Genomic DNA, 20702 nt, shown 5'->3' on the forward strand with positions numbered 1-20702 from the left:
CTTTCGACTGGTTGGCGAGTAGTTGCTGTGAGATTGGTTGCAAAGAGGCTACACTGAAATGCGATTGCTTTGATCTCTCTTTGCGACTGATTTAACCTAGAGGCAACCAGCAAGTTCCAGCAACCACTCGCCAACTGGTCTTGGAATTCACATTTTCCCTAGTGACCAGAGTTTACCAGGTGTTCACTGACCAGTGACTGAAGTTTTATATGTTTTATCTAATCGGTTACATTGCAGTGGCAGAAAGTTGTCATATATTTGTTATCATGTTTGTGAGATATGTCAATATTTAATCATTTAGCATGAAACTCTGTGACTATACAGTATTTGTGCATACTTACGCTCACACGCTAAATTTCTACTTCATCCTAGAACTCTGTTGCTGCCTCCACTGCAGCAGAGGAGAGTATCTGTCTGCCTCTCTATACCAGCTCTGAGAGGGTGAAGGTGGTCACGCACATCTCTCTGCCCTGTGGAGCGAACCCCAACCAATGGATACAGTGTGGAGCTGCTCTCTTTCTCAAACAGCAGTAAGAGGACGGCATCTGGTTGTGGCGAGACTCACAGAGAGAAAAGGGATTTTCTGTGCTCAGTATCTGACCAGGGCAACAAATAAACCCGATGGATTGTTAGCACTCCGATATGTCGGGGTAATTTTTCAGTGAAGCGCATTAGCTCATAGACCAAACCTTTTAAAACACATTTACTTTATATCATATCATTTGTATAACAGAGTACAAGGGAAAGGACCAGAGTGTAGGAAAGCAGGACGAAAGAATAACTGATCCTTTCTCTGGTTGTGCTACGACACTAAAACTGAATGAAAAGCTAAAACACAAACAGCTTAAAGAAACGGTGTGATACTGTTAATAAACTATACATGCAATATTGTTTGGATCCCAAGAAACACTACTACACTGAAACTGTCAGTAAGTCTTGCTGCTTCCAGTCTCACAAGAAAATCGTGTTTGTTACATATTAAAAATGTTTTTTACATAGGTGTTATGTTTCCTGCTGTACTTTTGGACCTATTTATTCAAAATAAAGGTAAAATAAAAAAACAACCTTCCTGCCTTTTATAGAATAACATTGGTAAAGTACTAACAGAGATGTGACTGCTTGTGCGCGGTGTTTCAGAATGGCGCTGACCCTCCGTCACATACTATTAGTAGTCAGAACTGTTTGACAGTGAACTGTACAGATCTCAGTTCACTGTGTTCTGCCTCTCCCACAGCTCTGCTGAAAGGGGCTTTACAGACATGAAGCACTTCAGTGTCAGTTCTCTTTCTCTAGCGCAAATACACACACATGCACAAGTTAGTCCCTAACCTCTGTGTGATTGGTTCTGAGTTGAGGTTGAGCGGAGTCAGTGAAGCTGTGATGGATGGCCGCTGAGCTGCAAGTGTGGGCGTGCGATTTGGAAGGTGTGTATGGGCGCTTGTGTATGAATCCAATCATAAGCATCAAGCTTGATTGATGGCTTAATTAAGATTTTTTTTTTCCCCCTCCACCGCTCACTTTTTCAATTTTTCTCATGCCTTTGCGCAAATGTGTGTTAATGTGAGTGTATGAAAGTGTGATCACATCTGTGTGTGTGTGTGTGAGGAGACAGAGAGGAGAGTTGAAATTAGGGAGGAGCGGGTATTGTGTGTGCACTGCAGTGTGACAAAATGGGAGTGAAATGGAACAGCAGGTTTAAAAAAGAGAGAGGATTGGATTTCAGCGAAACATGGCCCTCTGGGTCAGAGAGGGAGAGAGAGCGAGAGACAGACAGAAGGATGGAGGCAGAGGAGGAGAGAGAGAGATGATGATGCAGGGACGGGAAAGAGCGAGAAAAGGGCCGTAAAACTTGGGCGAGAAAATTGAAGAGAAACAGGAAAATGAGTGTGGCAAAGGTGACAGGGTTTGGGAGGACAGGTTAAAAGGAAAGATGGATGGAGGGAGTGAGGACAAGTAGTGAGTGAGTTATGGGGGAATCAACAGGGGAGGGAGAGAGTGAAACAGAGGGAGCTTATAGAAAGTTTTTATTCAAGTAAAACACAGGGTTTATACCTGCTACGTTACTGGACACACTGCCGGTTTGTCCTGTATTTCCTTAACAGCATAAAGATCTTTAATGTCTTCATTAGATCGAGCTGTAACAAGTCTAAACGCGACTCTAAAGGCTGATTATCCTCTCTCTGCCGAAAGCTTCTCAAAAATTAGACATTGTTGAAATTGGATTCAAAACAGCGAGCGCTGTTTCACAACTCTTCCTCGCGTTTTGATCACTTCTAATCCTGTAGGCAGCGGTGGAAAATTAACATCAGCATTGCAGCAGAGGGGGGAGAAAAAAAAGGCTTTTGCCAACGGCTTGTTTCCAAGGTAATGTGTTTACAGAGTTTTGTCTTTATCTCAAATTAGCATTCCAGGTTTGAGAAACTATTGTGATAAAACTCCTGCTGCGACGGTGTTCAGCAGCTGCCTTTGCAGGTTGTTTGTTTGGAGTTCTGATCACAAACCCACACAACATGAGTAATCCGGTGAAACGTCAGAGCAATGATGTAAACGCGACACGCTGCAGATGCCTGCGATAGACAGATTTCTGATTTACCTCAGCAAAGCATTGTAATCTGTTTCTGAACCGCCACGTATAGTGCACGCATAGCATTCAAAAAACTCCCACTTTTCAGTAATAATAAAAAAATCTTGGCCTTTTCTTTGCCTTTCTCTTGACCCGCCCTCCATTCTTCTCGAGCTTCCTCCATGACGTCCACAAGTGATTGGGGATTTTCTGTGTTGTTTAAGCAACAATACAATAATGCTTATGTAAACCGTGCATATGTGAGACATAAACATTTTGTTTTCTGTCTGATAATGTCTCTAACACTTGTGGGGGGCTTTTTCATCCAAATAAACATGAGGAAATAAACAGGAATGAACAGGACCTTTTCATTTGTTTTCCTATACTGTAAAATATACAATCAGGCCTCCTCAGATGGGAGTCGGGTTTGGTCTACGTTTAGTCTTCCTTTCATGGCGTGTCGAATAGTATTTTAACTTTTGGCATCCACTATGCTAACCGGGCCAACATGTGTTGGCTCTCCATAAAACAAGGTCGATAAAATATCTGCTTCCCAGATTTAAAATGTTAGGGACACTCCCTTATTGGGCACTTGCCATATTTTAATAAGCAGTACAGGACTGGAACCTGGTCTCTGACACCCCTGCTCCCTCCTGACGCCTTCATGGGCTTCACAATTTGATTCAGACGTCTCACTGTGCTGTTTTCCCTATAAACAACAACAAAAACCCTTCAGTGTGTCCCAACTCAACAGAGAGTTTTTTTCAGGGGCGGGAAGTGAGAGGAAGAAGCCAACACAGTCAAGCAGGATGGAAACATGCTGAAAATACACTGCAGGAGAGCAAAATGGAGGAGGTGTGGAGAGAGATGCGAACACTACTGGCAAGGAGGCAACAGAGGAAAAATGGCATCTACCTGGCAGTGAGCAAGTTCGATTGACCCAAAGGCAACAGCAGCTGAAAAATATTGTACCAAGACATGTCTGCTTAATGCACACTCTGCAGCTGTACATATAGTATCTGTGTATCTTTATGCAATATTAAAGTTCCTGCCGATATGAAAAGACATCATTTAATACTGTCATATTTAATGTTTTGTACTATTTTATCATAGTGTCAGATGGACTGCCACACCCCTCATCACAAATACTGCCAGTTGTTACCCGTTAATTGTCCGTTATCTGTTCCGTTCCAGTGTTACCGACTGAGGAGCCAAAGATTGTGGTTTTTGATTGATTATGTAGGATATTGAGTTTTTGTTATTAAATAGCGTGTCAGGTTGTATTTTATTATTTTGGCCCTGGAGAGCCTGACACTTCCTTTTTTATCCCTCAGAATAAACATGCCAACTGGGGTGTTGTCACCCTGCCGGTGGGCGGGCAGACGGGGTGGACGCTCAAGTTTGTGGAAGCGGTAACTCGTGAATGAGGCGATTAGGATTTTGAAATTGATATCATGGGTTCATCTGCTAAACATCTTGGACCGGTTAGAATCTCAGTGACCTCAACCTCAAGGTGAAGGTCAAAGGTCAAGTTTTCTTGAGCATCTGTTGGGTGTTCAGACCTGCCCTTCTGCAGACCTTTAAAAGTTATCAAACCTATCTGACCTTAACTGGCCAAGATACAGCTTGTTGGTCCATTGTCCCATTCATTTTGAACTTCTAAAAAAGTTGGACTGTAGATTCAAATGTCTGTAATTCTTAAACAGTTCATGCAAAAAAAAAAAAAAACCCAAAGCAAACAAACTAAAACCCTTTGAATTAAAGCGGAAAGTCTGCCCTTTAGTAACATATTGATTGTTTGATTTACAATCCACTATGGTGGTGTTACAGAGGCTAAACTACAAAGGTTGTGTCTTTGTCCCAAACATTATGAAGAGCACTACCTCATGCTAGCTTCCTCTTGTAATGGGCCTTTCCTTGTCACAGCGCTGCCATCCAAGATGAGAGTACAAGATATAATGAGACGATGTATTAGTGGTCAGCTGCTGCTTTAGCCAAGATGATCATTTCATTCCTCTCCTAATAACAACGTGGGATCCCCAGAGCCCATTAAAATAATTGCAAGACACCCACTGCGAAAAGGTTTAAGGCCTAAGTGATCTTAAATATATCTTATATATCCTATATATATATATATATACGTAGGTAAAAGAAGCTCTGGCCTCATGCCTTGAGAACAAATACAGTGTAATCATAGCAGAAAAAAAAAGTTCAGTATTGTAGCTAATGTAATTCCCTTTGATAATGTGCAGAGCCATTTGAAAGGTGATTTCTGGAGCGACTGCACAGAACATGAAACAGATGTTTTCAAAGAGTCCTTTTCCTTTTTACATTTGTTTTTTATGTGTATAAAATAGTAATGAAAATTGTTCACTCTTCAGTTTTCTACATACATTTTGAGTGGTGACTGCAGGCTGATGGTTTTCATGAATTACATGCTGATGATGAAGGGCACGAGATGCAGTTTTAACTACTGCCAGATATCCCTGTCTGAAGTCCTTTAAAATCTGGGACTAGTCTGTTGGCCTGTGCACGATATTACATTTAAAATATCTATAAAAAACCATGTTTTCCTCTCATGTGAGTGTCACATATGTAATACTGTGCCTGTGTACAAACCTCTGGGAACCCAGTATGAGACAGCCTAGAACAGAAAAGTTGACGGCAGCAGTTCTTTTTACAGTGAAAGCCTTCAGGATGTGACATGAAGCTATCTTGCTTGTTCATTGCAAAGAGCGCAGGTTCCCTTCAGTTGTCTCACAACACGTATTTTGTGTTGTGCTCCAAATGATTTCATCCTTTTTGTTTGTTCCTGTGCAAACGTGTGAGTGAGAATGTGGGAGTATGCATATGTTCTCCTCAGTATACTGTACAATGGTTTGTGAGTTCAAGTGTGTGTATGCGTGTGTGCGTTTTAGTGTGTTCTTTCCCTGGAGAGATATCCTGCCTCCAGCAGAGTCAGAGGGGCTGACAGATGACCACAAGGTCACTCATCTCCTCAATCTGTGACCCTCTCAGGAGGCACAAACACACATAAGAGGGATTTCATTCCCCTTTTTTCCTCTTTTTGCTTTGAATCGCTTCTATTCCTCGCTCCTCTCCTCTTCTGCTGCCTTCAGTCTCAACTTTCCTTTGTTCTCTTGTCATTTGCACTTATCTTTTCCTCCTTCACACCTCTTATTCTCCCCTCTGCGGTCTCACCTTTTTCCTTTTTTTGCCTCACCTCCTGAGTTTTTTTTCTTTACAACTTCAAATTTTGCACTCCCTTCTTACGTCGCTGCCCCTTTCTCACTCGAATTAATGACCTCTGTGCAAACTAATGAGATTATTGTATTAACCAGGTTCCTTTGAAGACCTCATGCAATCTCTGATACAATATTTGAGACCTACTGTCTGGTTGAACTGGCTCGGATCAAAAGATTTCTTTCTTTTTTTTGGTCATGTTTTGTATGAGACTTTGTTACCTGTGCCATTCGATTATGAGCTAAAATAGAAATTTAATACAAGGTCTATTGAAAAATGTCCACTCAAAGGGAGATGGGGTTAAAATTTAGTGTTGTAAACCAGCTTGACAAAATGAGACATTTTAAGATAAAGTATGTGAGTATGAGTGTGTGTAACTGTAAATCATAAATGAACTACTGTCTTCTGATGTTTTATGTGAGGTCTTGCCAAAACTAAAAGCCAGCTCATGCAAAAATATTGACAGCTGTGGACTTGAACTCAGACCAGTGAGGTTGCTCATTTTTATACATATGAAGTGCACATATGTGCATTTATGCTAGAAAAAATAACATGAGGAAAAATTGCTTTCTCAGTTGTACAGTTTGTGCATTGCAGACGGTCCACATGATCAAAGGTTTTGAGCTATATGCACAAGTCCACAGAGGGGACGGGAACCAAGAAGCGACCTGCAATCACTCTGTGGTTCGTATTAACAATGCGAGCCAGCATAGATTATTGATTAACTGTTCAGGAAGAAAAGAAGCATTTTGAGTCTGCTCTGTCATAAAAATGTACATAAAAATACTCAATACTTGTGAAAAATTAAAAAGAATGACATGAAAAACATTTACTCTGCTCTTGGCTTCAGTGTAAACAATGTGATGTCTCACACTGACTGCAGTTTGGACCCATGAATGATTTCTGCCCTCTGTTAATACAGGGGAAAATTTCAGAGGCCCACCGCTTTGGTTTTACTCTCTGTGAATAACTCAAGGGATTTAAACTTAAATGATTTGATTTTGGGAAGTATCGCTGTGTGATCAGTAAGCAGCACTGTGGACTGCATCCTGATTTCTAGGCAGCACAGAAAACTTTCAGAAACTCTGGCAGTGGTAGCTCAGCCCTCACCCAACCTCACCCCCAAGGTGCCATTGGGACATTTTAACTCTGATGCACTCTGATGCATCCATTCACCCAATTTTTTCCCCACTAATTCAATTAAAGGTCACCAGTTAAGAGGCTGGAGCCTATCCCAGAGGTCCTGGGGCATGAGGTGGGGTGTAGTCAGTCTGTGGTGAGGAGCCAGATTACACATAGGTGCAGGCAGAACATGCAAACTCCACACAGGAGGGTCCCAGGATTCAAACCCAAAACCTTTTGGTTAGCAACACTGGTAACAACCGCACCACTGTGCAGCACATTACTGAGCCAAACAACTGAAAATAAGGATAGTTCGAGGGCTGTTCTGCTCCAGAAATACATTTTTTTCTATAAGGTATTGACTCTATTTGACAGTCCTTTAAAAGCTAAGCTTTTATATCAGGCTTAGCTTACTTATATACTTATAAGTCATAGCTTAGTTTGGCCTTATCTAAGGAAGTCTGCTAAGATTAATTACTTTACCTTACCCAGAAAATCCCTTATCAATTTTTTTTTAAGTATCTTGTGGTTTCCTTCGATCAGTGTTTTAAAATGTTGCCAGCATCAGTTCCTCTTACAAAATAGAAAAAAGTCACATTTGTTTTCCAAATAGCTTTCAGAGCAAATATCCAACTATCTTCTGCTCTGACAACTATTTGCACAGCAGCTTGAAAATATGAGTTGGAGGTTTTTGCACTTTGCCCAGCATTCGTCTGAAGTCAGCTACAGCGGGCTATGTAGCGGTCATTATGGCCAAAATTATTGTGGTTGTAAAAACATTAATGAAATGCATGACCAGATGACCTGGGCTGTTGCTAAGAGCACTTAGCACCAGGGTATTATTTTGTACCTATTCAAGACAACAAAAGTTAATGGACGCCAGCCTGACTTCCTGCTATGAATTCTATTTATGCGTTGTATAGAATTTATATGAAATAAAGGCATGCTAATCACAAGCTGCATTTTCAGTGTAAATGTGTTTGATGTATATCACATGAAACAAACTCGCTGAGAACTTTTAGTTGAAGTGCTGTTGCCAGCATAATAGAGATGGAGTCCATTAGGGTCTATAATGGTGTAATAATCTCTCAGAGGAGTGTGAAGTCACATCATCTAAATGTTTTTTTTTTCCAGCAAACTGTTTCTCTGGACTTGGTTGTTCTTTTTCTAAGATCTTACGCTGTTTAGAAATCCATTTGAAGGCGACAGAGACTTTCATCACAGATATTGAACTTTCGGGCAAACTATTTGCTGTGTTTTTCCCATCTATGATCGATCCCACCATCACAGGCCACACACACCATCTAAAAGCTGTTTTCTGCATTGATTTTACATGCGGTCTTCAGTCCGAATCAATCAGAAATCAGTTTGTGACCACAATTGGCATCTGTCCATACTGTACTGCATTCATCACCGGAACAGTGAGTCGCTTTTCTATGCTCAGATTAATTGTAAGAAGCACACTGGCTCAGGGGTCAGTACTCTTGGCTTACAGCAAGATGGTCCCGTGTTTGAAACATTCCTGATGGAGCATATTCTTCACTTGCTTGTGTGGATTTCTTTGGAAGCTCCGGTGCTGGGTATAATATCAAGAATTTGACATTTTGGTTAAATAAATGGTAAAAAAAAAAAAAAAAAACACAATAAAGACATGTCAAACCTGAGAAGAGGTCACATAGAGTTCTATATTTGAGGGATGTGGATCACACTAGCCTAATCCTCTGCATCTCAGGTTGTGTAGACAAACTGTATTGCAATACAGTCTGCAATAATTCTGCTAACCAGTTCAAACTAGTTTATTCTTGCTGCATTATTGAAATGCAGAGCAAGTATGATCTTCCATCTTCAACCTACCCGGATACTGTGCTGCATAATAAACAACAAAAAAATGTGAGGGGTTAAAAGATGCAGGACAGAGAAGATGTAGTGTTTTAGTGGATCTGGTCGGGCCCCAGTGATCATGCACTCGCCATCTAATATTGAAGAATGTTCCAGATTAGAAAGCTGACAGCAGCTAACTGACCAGCTGCACTAACCCCTCCCCTCCGCCGTTACAGCCAATGGACCAGCATAGATTAATGACCCTCCCCCACCACTCCTCAAAGCCTCACCCAATGACCAAACTGCTCCCATCTCCAATGAAGAATACCCTTGAGGAAGCTCACAGGCACACATTCCAGTATGGATAGACACAAGCGCGCACAGAGCCACACACTCACCACTTAATTCAGCCTCCTCTGGGGGCAGCGGGCCGCTCAGTGGCCATGTTTATGGCTTCTCCAAACCTGCAAATCACCGTGGTTACGGCTGGGCAGATTTATGACCGCGGCCTGTCTAGCAGCCCTTAGACCAACCGTGGATCACTGGAACAAGCGCACACGGTCACATACGCGAGTCTTACACTGGAGACGATACACGTGCTCAGACAGAATAAAAGGCCTGTGTTGTGTTTGCATGTGACCAACCATCACATGCAAAGAGATCCAATCTGCAAGTGTCAGAGAAGTACTGCGGTATTACAGTTGATGAAATTCTTTGGAGAAATACTAAATCACAAAAAAGTGACTTAAAAGTTGCGAGCATGCAGTTATTTGAGTCTAATGAATCTGAAGTTCGTCATTGCTGGCTTGTGTAACAGTAGAGGCTTTAAGGTGCAATATCAGACCCACTTCTTGCAGGATTTAGCAATTTATTTTGTTATTTCCACATCCAGAAACCATGATTTCTCTCTGTATATTTTGTGGCAAACTGGTGGAACTCAATCCTTTTGTTCTTTTGTGATAAAAGTATCGGAAATTGCCAGCTCAAAGGGATCTAACTTTGTAACAGAGCATGGCGCAGTGGGGGAGTTTGCACCACCAAAGCATTGTCATCACCTTTTTTTCTCACCTGTGCCCATTTTGTTTGTTTATTTGTTTTTTTTTTTATGACGCAAAATGACCTTGGCTGCTGGTATGTCAAAGAGGAGTCACAGTTGGGGAAGTTCTGTGTCAGTAACAATCAAGCAGTGAATGCCTGCTGTGGGCTGACATTGGCCAATTTGACTCACGAATTTCTGAAAGAAGAAGAGAAGTAAAAAAGCGCCTTTGTTCGGCAAACAGAATTATTGAGGTTATCACCTTGAACTGTCAGTACTCACCACGATACAGTCTGCTTTCCTTAGAAATATCCTTTTCCTGATATGTTTGAATTGCTTCTTTTACATTTTAATAGCACCAAATGTCTTGTTTCTGCTCCAATTCTACTAGAAAATGTTCTCTCACATTTATTTAAGGTGAGGTGTGATGATTTTGCACTTCCCACATTAGAGTAAACTCAGTTTCTTACTCGGTAAAGAACTGCTGTGCTGTTGACACATGTAAACCATGACTATTAGAGCTCAGCCTTCAGCTCAACCACAACTTAACCCTACCAGTTAAAATAAAGCAAAAACATTGGCTCAAACTCACTTCTCTTAATCATGTATTGAACCTTCCTCTTTTAAAGTTGGCTCAAAACATCAGTTTTGATTGCAACTGTGTGCAATAAACTTGCAGTCTTGTTCCCTTTGAAATGGTTGCTTCAAAGAGGAGGACTGGTCTGTAACCTCTTGCAGTCAACTGCTATCTTCAAAGTGCGTCGAGACAGCGATAAAATGGCAATAAGACAGTCAGTCTGCTGTAACTGTGGGGTAAACCCCCAATGATGAAATGTTCAAATACATGGACAAACTGTTGTTGACATAACTGCTACGATACTTTGAGATTTTCACATTTTCATAGTTGGTGTAAATGTATATGCAGCTACATGTAAAGTGTTTCTGTGTGTTTGTCAAAGGTTGGTCAATTTGGAGTGACTCCACATTTCTCAAACTCTGATTGGTTTCTCTAGCGGGACTAGCCAAGAGAGACATGAGACTATAGCTCAGCATGTCCAAGTATGGCGAGGAAACAAGAGTACCAGTATGTGGACAAGTTGAGAAAGGAGTTACGTCATGCCTGCCTCTAGTATCTTCACAAGCTTCACACAAGAATCAGAAAAACAAGCGACACCAGGGTAGAGTCTACACCTGTAACAAGTAGGGATGGGTATTGTTTAGGTTTTATCCGATACTGGTGCCAAACCGGTACTTTTGAAACGGTGCCGGTGCTTAAACGGTGCTCGAACCGGTGCTCGAACCGGTGCTTAAAGAATGGAGAACACAAACTTTGTCCAAAAACCTCATGTTTTTATTTTTAGCAGTCTCCTTTTTTCTGCAAAATGATAACCAAGTTAGCCTTTTCTGTTGATACAACATACCTCCTTTGGTTGGAACTGGTGCTTAAACAATGGAAAACACAAACTTTGTCCTAAAACCTCTCATGTTTAGCTTTTTTTTTGTAAAAAGATAACAATGTTAGCCTTTTCTACAGCTATAGGGCATATATGGTATCACTCTATCAAACAAGAAGACAGCCGCATGTAACTACGACGGTGTTTGCTAGTTCACCTTACATGCATTAATGTAATAATGTGGTTAGCGTACTCAACGTGAATTACACACGAACAACATGAAGCTACTCACGCAGAGGAGAACGGCTGCTGCTGCCATCATCATCCATCATCATTCTGCTACGCTGACAGGGCTAGGGGCCAGGACTCTCCTCTTCGGGTTCTTGGGGGATGTTGCTAACTCTGGGTCCGATAACAGGCACCACACCCGCAGTAGATGTGCTCGGTGTGAGGTCTTGCAGCAAGCTATCAAATACGGTGCATTTCTCAGCTTTTAAAAAAACGCTATGCGTCGCCAGGTGTTTCATCAGATTCGAGGTGTTACCTCCTTTGCACAGTATCACCTTAAAGCACTTGTTGCAGGCTGCTGAGTTTGCATCTTTTGCTCTGAAGTACATCAAGACTTTGACCGCTTCGTTTTGGGCATTTTTAATCTGTAGCTCTGCTCTAAAAGAATGTACGTACCTGGCCCCGCCTACTATCCTTGGAAAGGTAAAATGATTGGCTAGAATCCAAAGTGTATGACATCTCAAGAAAAAAAAAGCACCGAAATAAAGCACCGAAATGTGTGCTGCTTTTCGGTCTGGTTACTACCGTTTATGTCAGAACCGGTGCTGGTACCCATCCCTTGTAAAAAGGAGGCAGAATATCAGAGCTCTTGGCATTCCTGGAAGACACAAGTTAAGAGAAATGTGGAACCACCAACCATACTTAGTCACTGGAAAGCTTCCTAACTGTCTACCGAGTGAGGCCTGAAGGGGGAAAGAGGGTTCTTGGTGAGGATTCAAGAAATGCAAGACGAGAAGTGTGCAACTCAGAGGCCATCCACCAGATCGTCAATTGCCCCAGCTTATAAAAGAGAAAAATCACTCGGGAACAAGTAACTGATGAGCAAAAAGGACTATGTTTCCCAGAGCGAGGAGTAGGATCTTCTCTGTTCTTGCAGAGGAATTGCAAACAGTCAGTAATAATTGTGAATAGCCAGTTTAGACCCCTTCATATCGTCCACTGAACCAGGCTGAGGCTAAGCCTGATGCAGTCTGTGGGGAAGGAAGTAATAACCCTAAAGTACTTTGTGCAGCGATGGAAGGATGTGTGACCTTGATTTATCTGCGCGAGGGGGAATTGATGGTATTACACAACTGTCAGAGGACTCGACGTGGGAGCTATCCGAATGACCTGTGAGTCCAGCGATGGGCAGGATGCTAAGAGTATTCCAGTTGCTAAACGAGCAGTAAGCCCAGTGATTTGTCGGAGTTACCAGGAACCAGCAGAGAAAAGCCTCCTGTGATTATTCACAGAGGGATGAGAGTATGCATCACCAAGGTTACAGCAGATGCAATCCCTGGTGTCCCTTCATCTTTCTAGTGTTTCACAGTTCAATGTCCCAACCGCAAATGGCAACGAGAGAGAGAGCGAGAGAAGATGACCTGTTAGACCTCAGAGTGAAAAAGAAGTGACCGGCTGGGACATCGATACATTTAGAAGAGGGGCAGTGTAATCCAGTGTTTACCCGAACAATCTGTGATTGGTTGGTGTGGTGGGAAGAACTGAGCGAGGCAGAGAAGAGTGGGAAGTAGTGAAACATAGTTTGACTCTTGCTCTTGGGCAGACCGATGCTGCTTTTTCGTGGATGCAGAGTTTGGCTGTGTTTTTTCTTCACTGCCACTGTGGATTGTTGGACTTTTAGTAACTACAGTATAAAGGAGCATTGATTGCCTAGGGTGAGTAACCCTGTTATAGCACTACAAGTGAGCAAGGATGGTGTGCTCGCTTACATGCAGTACATCGTACTCAGGCCTGCAACGAGTTTATTTGTGTTTACTGGGTTTTTTACTTTTTCACACGAATGTAAATGTATTTGTAAAAGTAGTAATAGCTTCTACTTAACTGTGTTATCAGCACTGAATATGTTTTTTGCAGGTTTTACCAATATGCAAGTACCATACCTGTGATTTTTAAAGCTTTTTTGGTTACCCTTTTTGCCAAGGGAAGTTTGTTTTTGTTTTGTTTAATTGATGGGAAAGTTGCATAAATTAATGCCTCAAACGAACACCAGAAACTCAATTTTTTGTGTTGCACATGTTGGTTAAATAAATATGATAATTGTGCACAATTTGCTTCTTTTATTGCTCAGGCTAATAGGTAGATTTTTAGAAGCTAAGGGATTTGTGGTGTTAAGGGGAAAGTGTTGAAATAACATGAAACTTTGCAAATATTTTACTTCAGTCTAGTTAATCTAAACGTCTCTGGGTTTTTGTATGCTAACAGTTCACAGGTACATAGAAAGTGTTACAAACAGAAATGCATTACAAAAACTACTTGCATTTAGAGTCTAGCCAGAACTTCATAGATCTGATACAGAAATTCAGAATTTCCTTCACAGATAGTGATGTAATTGCCGCAGGATGGTAGTTTAACAGTGAAATCATGCAGGTGCTCTGTAATCTTGCTTTTATATAGGAATATAACCAGAATATATCCATCTGATTAGCGGTTGAGTCAAGGCTCCTGTTCTAAAGACAATTACAGATCAGTTGTGTTCATCAGCGTAGACTGACAGCATGTTGGCAATCTATGTTAATAAATTAGGCAATAATTTTCAGAGCTTAGTGAATTTGTCTGACTCCCATCAAGTGACCTGTGGAATTGTCTTGTGACAGCAAAGTGGTTGTCACGATCTCTGAGATGGAAGTTTGCCATCCTATTTTCACTTTACTGTGACTGAGCTATTAGACTTAAAGCAACATAGCACTGCACTTCAGGAAGCTCTACCCGCTATATATCAAAATAAGATTGATAAATTTGCCTATTACTTTGTAAACAAACACAGCAGGCTCTCTGTCCCTCTATCCCTTTTATTTTTCCAGGAACAAAAAATGGATTGCATTTTATAACTAGATTGTAATATTTCAGGTGAATTGCCCTTTAATTTATGAAGCGAACTCGATCGAAAACAAGGTTAAAGTTAAAATAATAATGATTATTAAATGAAATCCAGCTTTAAACGGGATTGGGGAATTCCAAATGCCCAAAATGCTTTAAAGGTTCACCCTCAAGTCCTTCTCAGTCTCAGATATCATGCACATTTTTTCACGTCTTTTTCAAGATGTGTCCATTTTTTTGATTGACTTAACAATGAATACAGTGAGGAAGGTGTCTGTCCATTGCTGAAAAAGTGCTATTGTCGTCGAACTCTTTTGTGAATTTTGCTTCTTTTCCACTGCCTGTCGTCAACCTTTTCCTGACAAAATTCTTATTCCTGTGCATGCTAACATATATTATATATTTGTGTTTATGAAACAAGAATTACGTAGCTTTATGTCAGACTGTGAATCAGTAATGATGCTCATAACTGTTTTCTTGTGTGCATGTTCCAATGAATTTCAGTGTAAGACACTGCTATCTTTGACTTTCGTCTATATCGTCAGGATTGCATCAGCAGAGTGTTACTGAGACTTGTCCCACAGTATCTCTTCCCAATCCTCTGTCTTGAGGAACACAAAATTGTTGCAGTTGTCCCCAAATGCCTTGAAAACTTTTGTTCGTGATTAAGATATATTTAAATCATTACCATAAATCCTTCTCGCCAGGATGCCAAATGTTGTTGGGATGCTCCTATTTGAACTTCAGATAACTCAGATCAGATCATGCAACAGAGTTTAGACGGCCAGCAGGAAACTGTCTTTTCAGTTGTCTTTGCAATTCTGCTCAGTGCTGTAGCCAGGGAAAGATTAGCTCAGCATTTCTGTCACTAATATGCTTCATTAGTAAAGATAAACTCAGCCAAGCAGGCAGACGAGATGCAGTCTGACAAAACAGCTGAACCAATGAAGAATGCGCCGAGAAATCTGAGTATAGACATGCAGTGAATTTAGGGTTGGATTATATTTTGGCACCTTTAATACATTTCAGTGATATCAAATACTGAGTAGATGTGCAAGTATTTGTTAATACCTTTCTCGTGGTAGGCTTTTAGTCCATCAGGTGTGGAGAAAGTAAAAAATGTTAAATTTCTATGTCTTAGCATAGCTAAACATTTCATTGTCACATTTCTTTGCATAGAATTGAAAATGGGAAAATATTACCGGTGCAGACAGAAGATGAAATAAGAGCATAACAAGATAAGATGAAAAGTAAGAATTAATATGATGGAAGACAAGGTCAAAACACTAAGGAGAAAGAATTTCAGGAGGGCAACGTGGAGAGAAAGAAATTGATGGAAGCTGTGAGTCAGAAAAAACTAATATGCCTGAATAGGGCTCCTCTAATGGAAGAAAGAAATGGGAGAACGTTCACATCTGCCTAGAGTTAGACAAATATGGAGAAGATGGAAAGAAAAAGAGAGAGGGATAGGCTGAGGAAGATGACAACTTCTTTAAGGGAGGAGTGTGAAGTTGACTCATCGTCATCCAACACAATCTCACTCTTTCTGTTAGAAACAGATACACAGTCACAGCACACATCAAGTCTGAAAGAGTGTCAGACTGTATTGCCTTTAAAAGACTGCAGGGAGAGAAAATGGTGTTAATGGCTCTGAAATGCTTTTAACAGTCCTACGCACACAAGTCAGATTTCTGCCTTTTCCGTCTTGCTTTTTGCTATTACAATTCTCAGGACCTTGTCAGAAATTTAGGATGTTCCTGAGTGGTTCCACAAAGTGCTGGAAACTGCCTTTCAGCCTGTTTCTGAGTTTTGAAAAATAACTTGTGTGTCTGTGTATTGGACTTAGTAAATCCTGTAGCCATTGACAGTATCCACCTCTTCATTTCAGACAAGGTGTTTGAAATAAACTTGGTTGAGCTGAACTTAGGGTGAATGAACTTGCTTGAATTTGGCTACGCTGGCTTCTAGGTCTGGATCAGCTAGATTTGCTGGAGCCACCAGTTTTGGGATCACTGCCCCCATGGTTCCAGTTACCATGGGGACCGCTGTTGCTTTCGCTCTCCATACCTTCCCTAGCTCCTCTCTCAGCCCTTTCTATTGCTTGACCTTGCATGCTCCTTCTTCCTGATGTTGCTATCACTTGTTGTAGCTACATCTTTCACTGCAGCCACCTTCCTCTGCTTGTCCACCGCTACTATGTCCAGTTGATTAGCCATCACCAGTTTGTCTATCTGCATCTGGAAGTCCCACAAGATGCGCTCAGTATATATGCGCTGCCTGCTTGCATCTTGCACCCTGCAATTATGCATCAAGTGTCTCTGTGCTATATTTCAGTCCACCTTTGTCGAGTCACTGGTAGCATTTTGTAATATCAGCCAATTCTATCTGCAGATTGCACATGTAGAATTGCATCATCAGTGTTGAAAGGTATATACAGGCTTTAGAGCAACATATACTCCCATCTAGACAATGTCTCTTTTCATGGAAAGCCTTGCATACTCTAACAAGACAATGGTATACTATATACATCTATTACAACAGTATGACTTCATAGTAGACAGGTGGAGAACTATCTTGTTTGCAGTCCAGACCTTTCACCAAATAAAAACATTTGATACATCATGAAATGAAAGAAGACCTTTTCTGTTTTTCCTGTGACAACAGATGAGTTTTACACAGCTGTTTACTTAGCAATCACACAGATAAAATGCAAAACATTTATTATTATGAACATTTATTATTAATTATGGAAAAAAAACATGATAAAAAGACAGGAGAAACGCTTCGAACTATGAGCTGACCTCGGAGAAACAAGACAACAAGAGTGCAAGAGAGCTCTTTCAGAGAGCTCATAGCTTTTAAGAATGGAAAGCATATTACTCATTGCTTTAAAGACAAAAGGAATCTTCTTGAGTTCAAGTTTGGTTCAAAACGAAAGTCAACTGAGTCATGTAAAGACTACAGCTTTGAGCTCTGTAAAGATACAATGTTGGCTTTGAAAAAAAGAAAGTTGTTTTATTAGGACTTTATTCTGTATTCATAAAGCATCTCACAACAGTTGCAAACATGTCACTTTCACATGTTTTAACAAACAAACATAGTAACAAAGCAGAAGCCATGTGAAGTATAAATACCCACCTACGTACCATCTCAATCCACACTGTGCCAGCATACACAACATGCAGTTAGCATATATACTGAAACCTTCTTGGTGGAAGGAATTCCGAGAGTGTCACAGCAAGTGGTTGACTGGATATAGGAGGCGGCTTTGGCTCAGGAGGTAGAGCGGAAGGTCAACGATTTGATCCCTGGCTATTCCAGCCTGTATGTTGAAGTATCCTCGGGCAAGTTACTGAAACCGGAGTTGCCTGTGATGCATCTATTGGAGTGTAAAATGTTAGGTAAAAAGTGCTTAGGCATAGAAAACAATGCTGGTGTGAAGGGGTGAATGATGCACATTGTAAGAAAAGTACTACTAGTGCCAAAATTGAGTAAAAAGCACAATATATGTGTTAGTAAAAGTAAAAAGAGAAAAGGGTAATGCACTTTTCTAAGTGACTATAGATCTTTTACCAAAATACAACTGTGTCCTTAACAGTAAATAATGCCACACTCCTCTGTGAGTATTGGGATCTGAGTAGGGGATCACTCCCTTTGAAAATCTACACTATATTGCCAAAAGTTTTTACTCATTCATCTAATTGATTGAATGTAGGTGTTCCAACCACTTTAATGGTCACAGGAAAGTAAAATTAAGCTACTAGGCATGAAAACTGCTTCTGCAAATATTTTTGAAAGAATGGGTCATTCTCAGGAGTTCCATAGTGGTACCGTGACAGGATGTCACCCGTGCAATGAGCCCAGGCATAAATTTCCCCACTACTAAATATTCCACAGTCAGCTGGTAGTGGTATTACAACAAAGTGGAAGCGATTGGGAATGACAGCAACTCAGCCACAAAGTGGTAGGCCGGGTAAAATCATAGAGGAGGATCAGTGAATGCTGACGTGCATAGTGGGCAGTGGTTGAAGACTTTCTGCAGAGTCGATTGCTGCAGATCAATCTTCATGTGGCCTTCAGATTAACTCAGGAACAGTGTGTAGAGAACTTCATGGAATGGGTTTCCATGTCCGAGCAGGTGCATGCAAGCCTCACATCACCAAGCACAATGCAAACTGCAGATGCAGTTGTGTAAGACACGTCACCACTGGACTCTAGAGCAGTGGAGAATCACGCTTCTCTATCAGGCAATCCAATGGACTAATCTGGGTTTGGTGGTTGCTGGGAGAACAGTACTTGTCTGACTGCAATGTACCAAGTGTAAAGTTTGGTGGAGGGGGCATTATGGTGTGGGGTTGGTGTGTTTTAGATGTTGGGCTCAGGCTTTAAGTTCTGGTTAAAGAAACTTTTTAATGCTTTTGGACATTTTTGGACAACATACGTTGTGTGTGTGTGTGTAGTAGAAAGTGTGGCTGAAGGGCCTTGTTTTGGTTTAGTATGCTGTACAACATCTAGTGGTAATAAATTTCTCTTATTGTGGCTTTAAAGGCAGATTTAATTAATGGCTAAGAACTGTATCTGTCCAGAAGCTGAAGTCTGTTCAAAGTTGCCTCATTAAAGTATAAATCTGTCAATTTTATGAGATTTCCCTCACACCGCGAATCTGTTGCTACGTCGTGCATGTATGTATTAAACATCGGAATGATACGCTATGATGCGAATGAAGTCTAGCACACCACAGGTACAGCACAAAAACATCCTGTCTGCATGTTTTATCAAGTTCACCATAATCACAGTTTTCAATAAAATATGGAACGGTGATGAATCTTGACAGCAAATTACCACAGGGGTAGATAAATCATACACCATGCCTCGTCATTTCTTAAAGCGCCATTAAATTATATTGCCGATGTCAAGGTTTGATCAAACAACTTGGCTGAGCGTTAAAGTAAAAATGGTTGTTAATACTAACCACCGCAACTGAGAATCAGCAGCTGGGCCTCGAGCTCGGTTTATCACACTACATGATTGACTCCCCGCACTGCAGAATGTGGTTGCAATTATCTTAGATAAACACATTTCACATTAGAAGCGCCAAGTCAAAAAAAGCCAAATAAACTTTTCCCGTCAAGCACATTGTATTACACTCGAATAAAAAAATGCGTGTCCCTGAGTCAGGATTTTGTACAGACATGAATAATGCTCTGGAAGTTTCCACCAACATCATCAAAAACAGGTCAGACACTCGCAGACACTCACCGTAAATTATGTAGCTGAAGGGCATTCAGGGCAGCCAGTCTGGACTTTATTTAGTGGAGTTGTGTGTGTCTCTCTGAGGGCTTCTGTTTTTTAAATGTGTGTTGAGCTGAGTGCATTCATTTATTGTTATCTGCACACTGTATCTGTTCGTGTGTGCGTGTGTGTGTGTTGTGGCTGCTGTAAGTTATGAGTTATGGCAGTCACGCTGAGGTGTCAGAGAGCAGACTTCCTTTCATAGGGCAGATAACCTGTCCGCGAGGGGGGGCGGGGAGGTGGGTGGTTCGTGCATTCATGCACAAACACACACATAGATAAGCAAAATGCCATTACACTATTCTGTAGCATGCAGGGTGATTATCACACTAAGAAAAATGCTCACATCCAGGTAATAACAGCAAACAATACAGTAATAAACTGTAATAACAGTCATCATTACTGAAATGTAGGTAAAGCCGTCCTTGAAATTACTGTGTTCTAACAATGCAGATGATGGGAAACATCTTGTCTTACAATAATGAAAAAGGGCATTTTTGGCTCCGCCCCCACAGTTTTGTGCAATGCCTCACACAGTTGGAGAATAGACTAGAGGAGGTTGTGGTCACCTAGCCCTCCAAATGGCTTTGTACAATTTGTTTGAGCTTTGAGGTCTGTCCTCTCCATCTTTTTTTTTTTTGGAGTTGCTTTGCACAAAAAGGATTTTGACAGCAATAAAAAGAAGGAAGTGATTGCATTTTGGAGATCTTGTCAAAAAGCCGATACTGGTGGGGAAGCATAAATTTGTTGCGCAGAGGGGAGTGTTGCTCGGAGGCGTTCAGTTTGTGCCGGTTGCTTACTCAGTAGGTGAAGTCGTGTCTGATTTGTTTGGCCTTGAAGACACTTCTGTTCTGGAGGAAGTGTCTATTATGGGCAAGCTGTTCTGAAGATGCTTTTCAATTTTATCTTGTTAGGATCTGATGTAAAGACTTAGTGTTTTTAAAAAAAATTATGACAGCAACACCAGTAAGTGTTTGCATATTTTGTACAATTGGGTATTTGCAGCGTTGAACTTCTATTATAATGATAATGTGATGTTTTTTTGTTTTTTTAAAAATACTTTTATTAACCAGAAAACTCTTCAGATTGAAAATGTGTTTTCCAGGAATGTCCTGGGCTGACAGGG

The 20702-nt window shown here is 41.0% G+C and overlaps 1 protein-coding gene across 3 annotated transcripts in view; it reads left to right on the forward strand.

Annotated features, from left to right (window-relative positions):
- dync2h1 (dynein cytoplasmic 2 heavy chain 1) overlaps positions 1-2907 on the forward strand; it is a 115907-nt gene extending 113000 nt beyond the window's left edge. For 2 of the 3 annotated variants that reach the window (XM_025898120.1, XM_005474648.4), the window contains one exon: positions 373-534. In XM_025898120.1, coding sequence (XP_025753905.1) covers positions 373-534 — 162 coding nt within the window. Of the gene's footprint in view, positions 1-372 lie in introns of all 3 variants that reach the window. The other variant, XM_005474647.4, reaches the window with a different exon arrangement.
- The last annotated feature ends 17795 nt before the right edge of the window (positions 2908-20702 follow it).

The sequence above is a fragment of the Oreochromis niloticus genome, linkage group LG14 (assembly GCF_001858045.2).
Source record: "Oreochromis niloticus isolate F11D_XX linkage group LG14, O_niloticus_UMD_NMBU, whole genome shotgun sequence".
NCBI lineage: Eukaryota > Metazoa > Chordata > Actinopteri > Cichliformes > Cichlidae > Oreochromis > Oreochromis niloticus.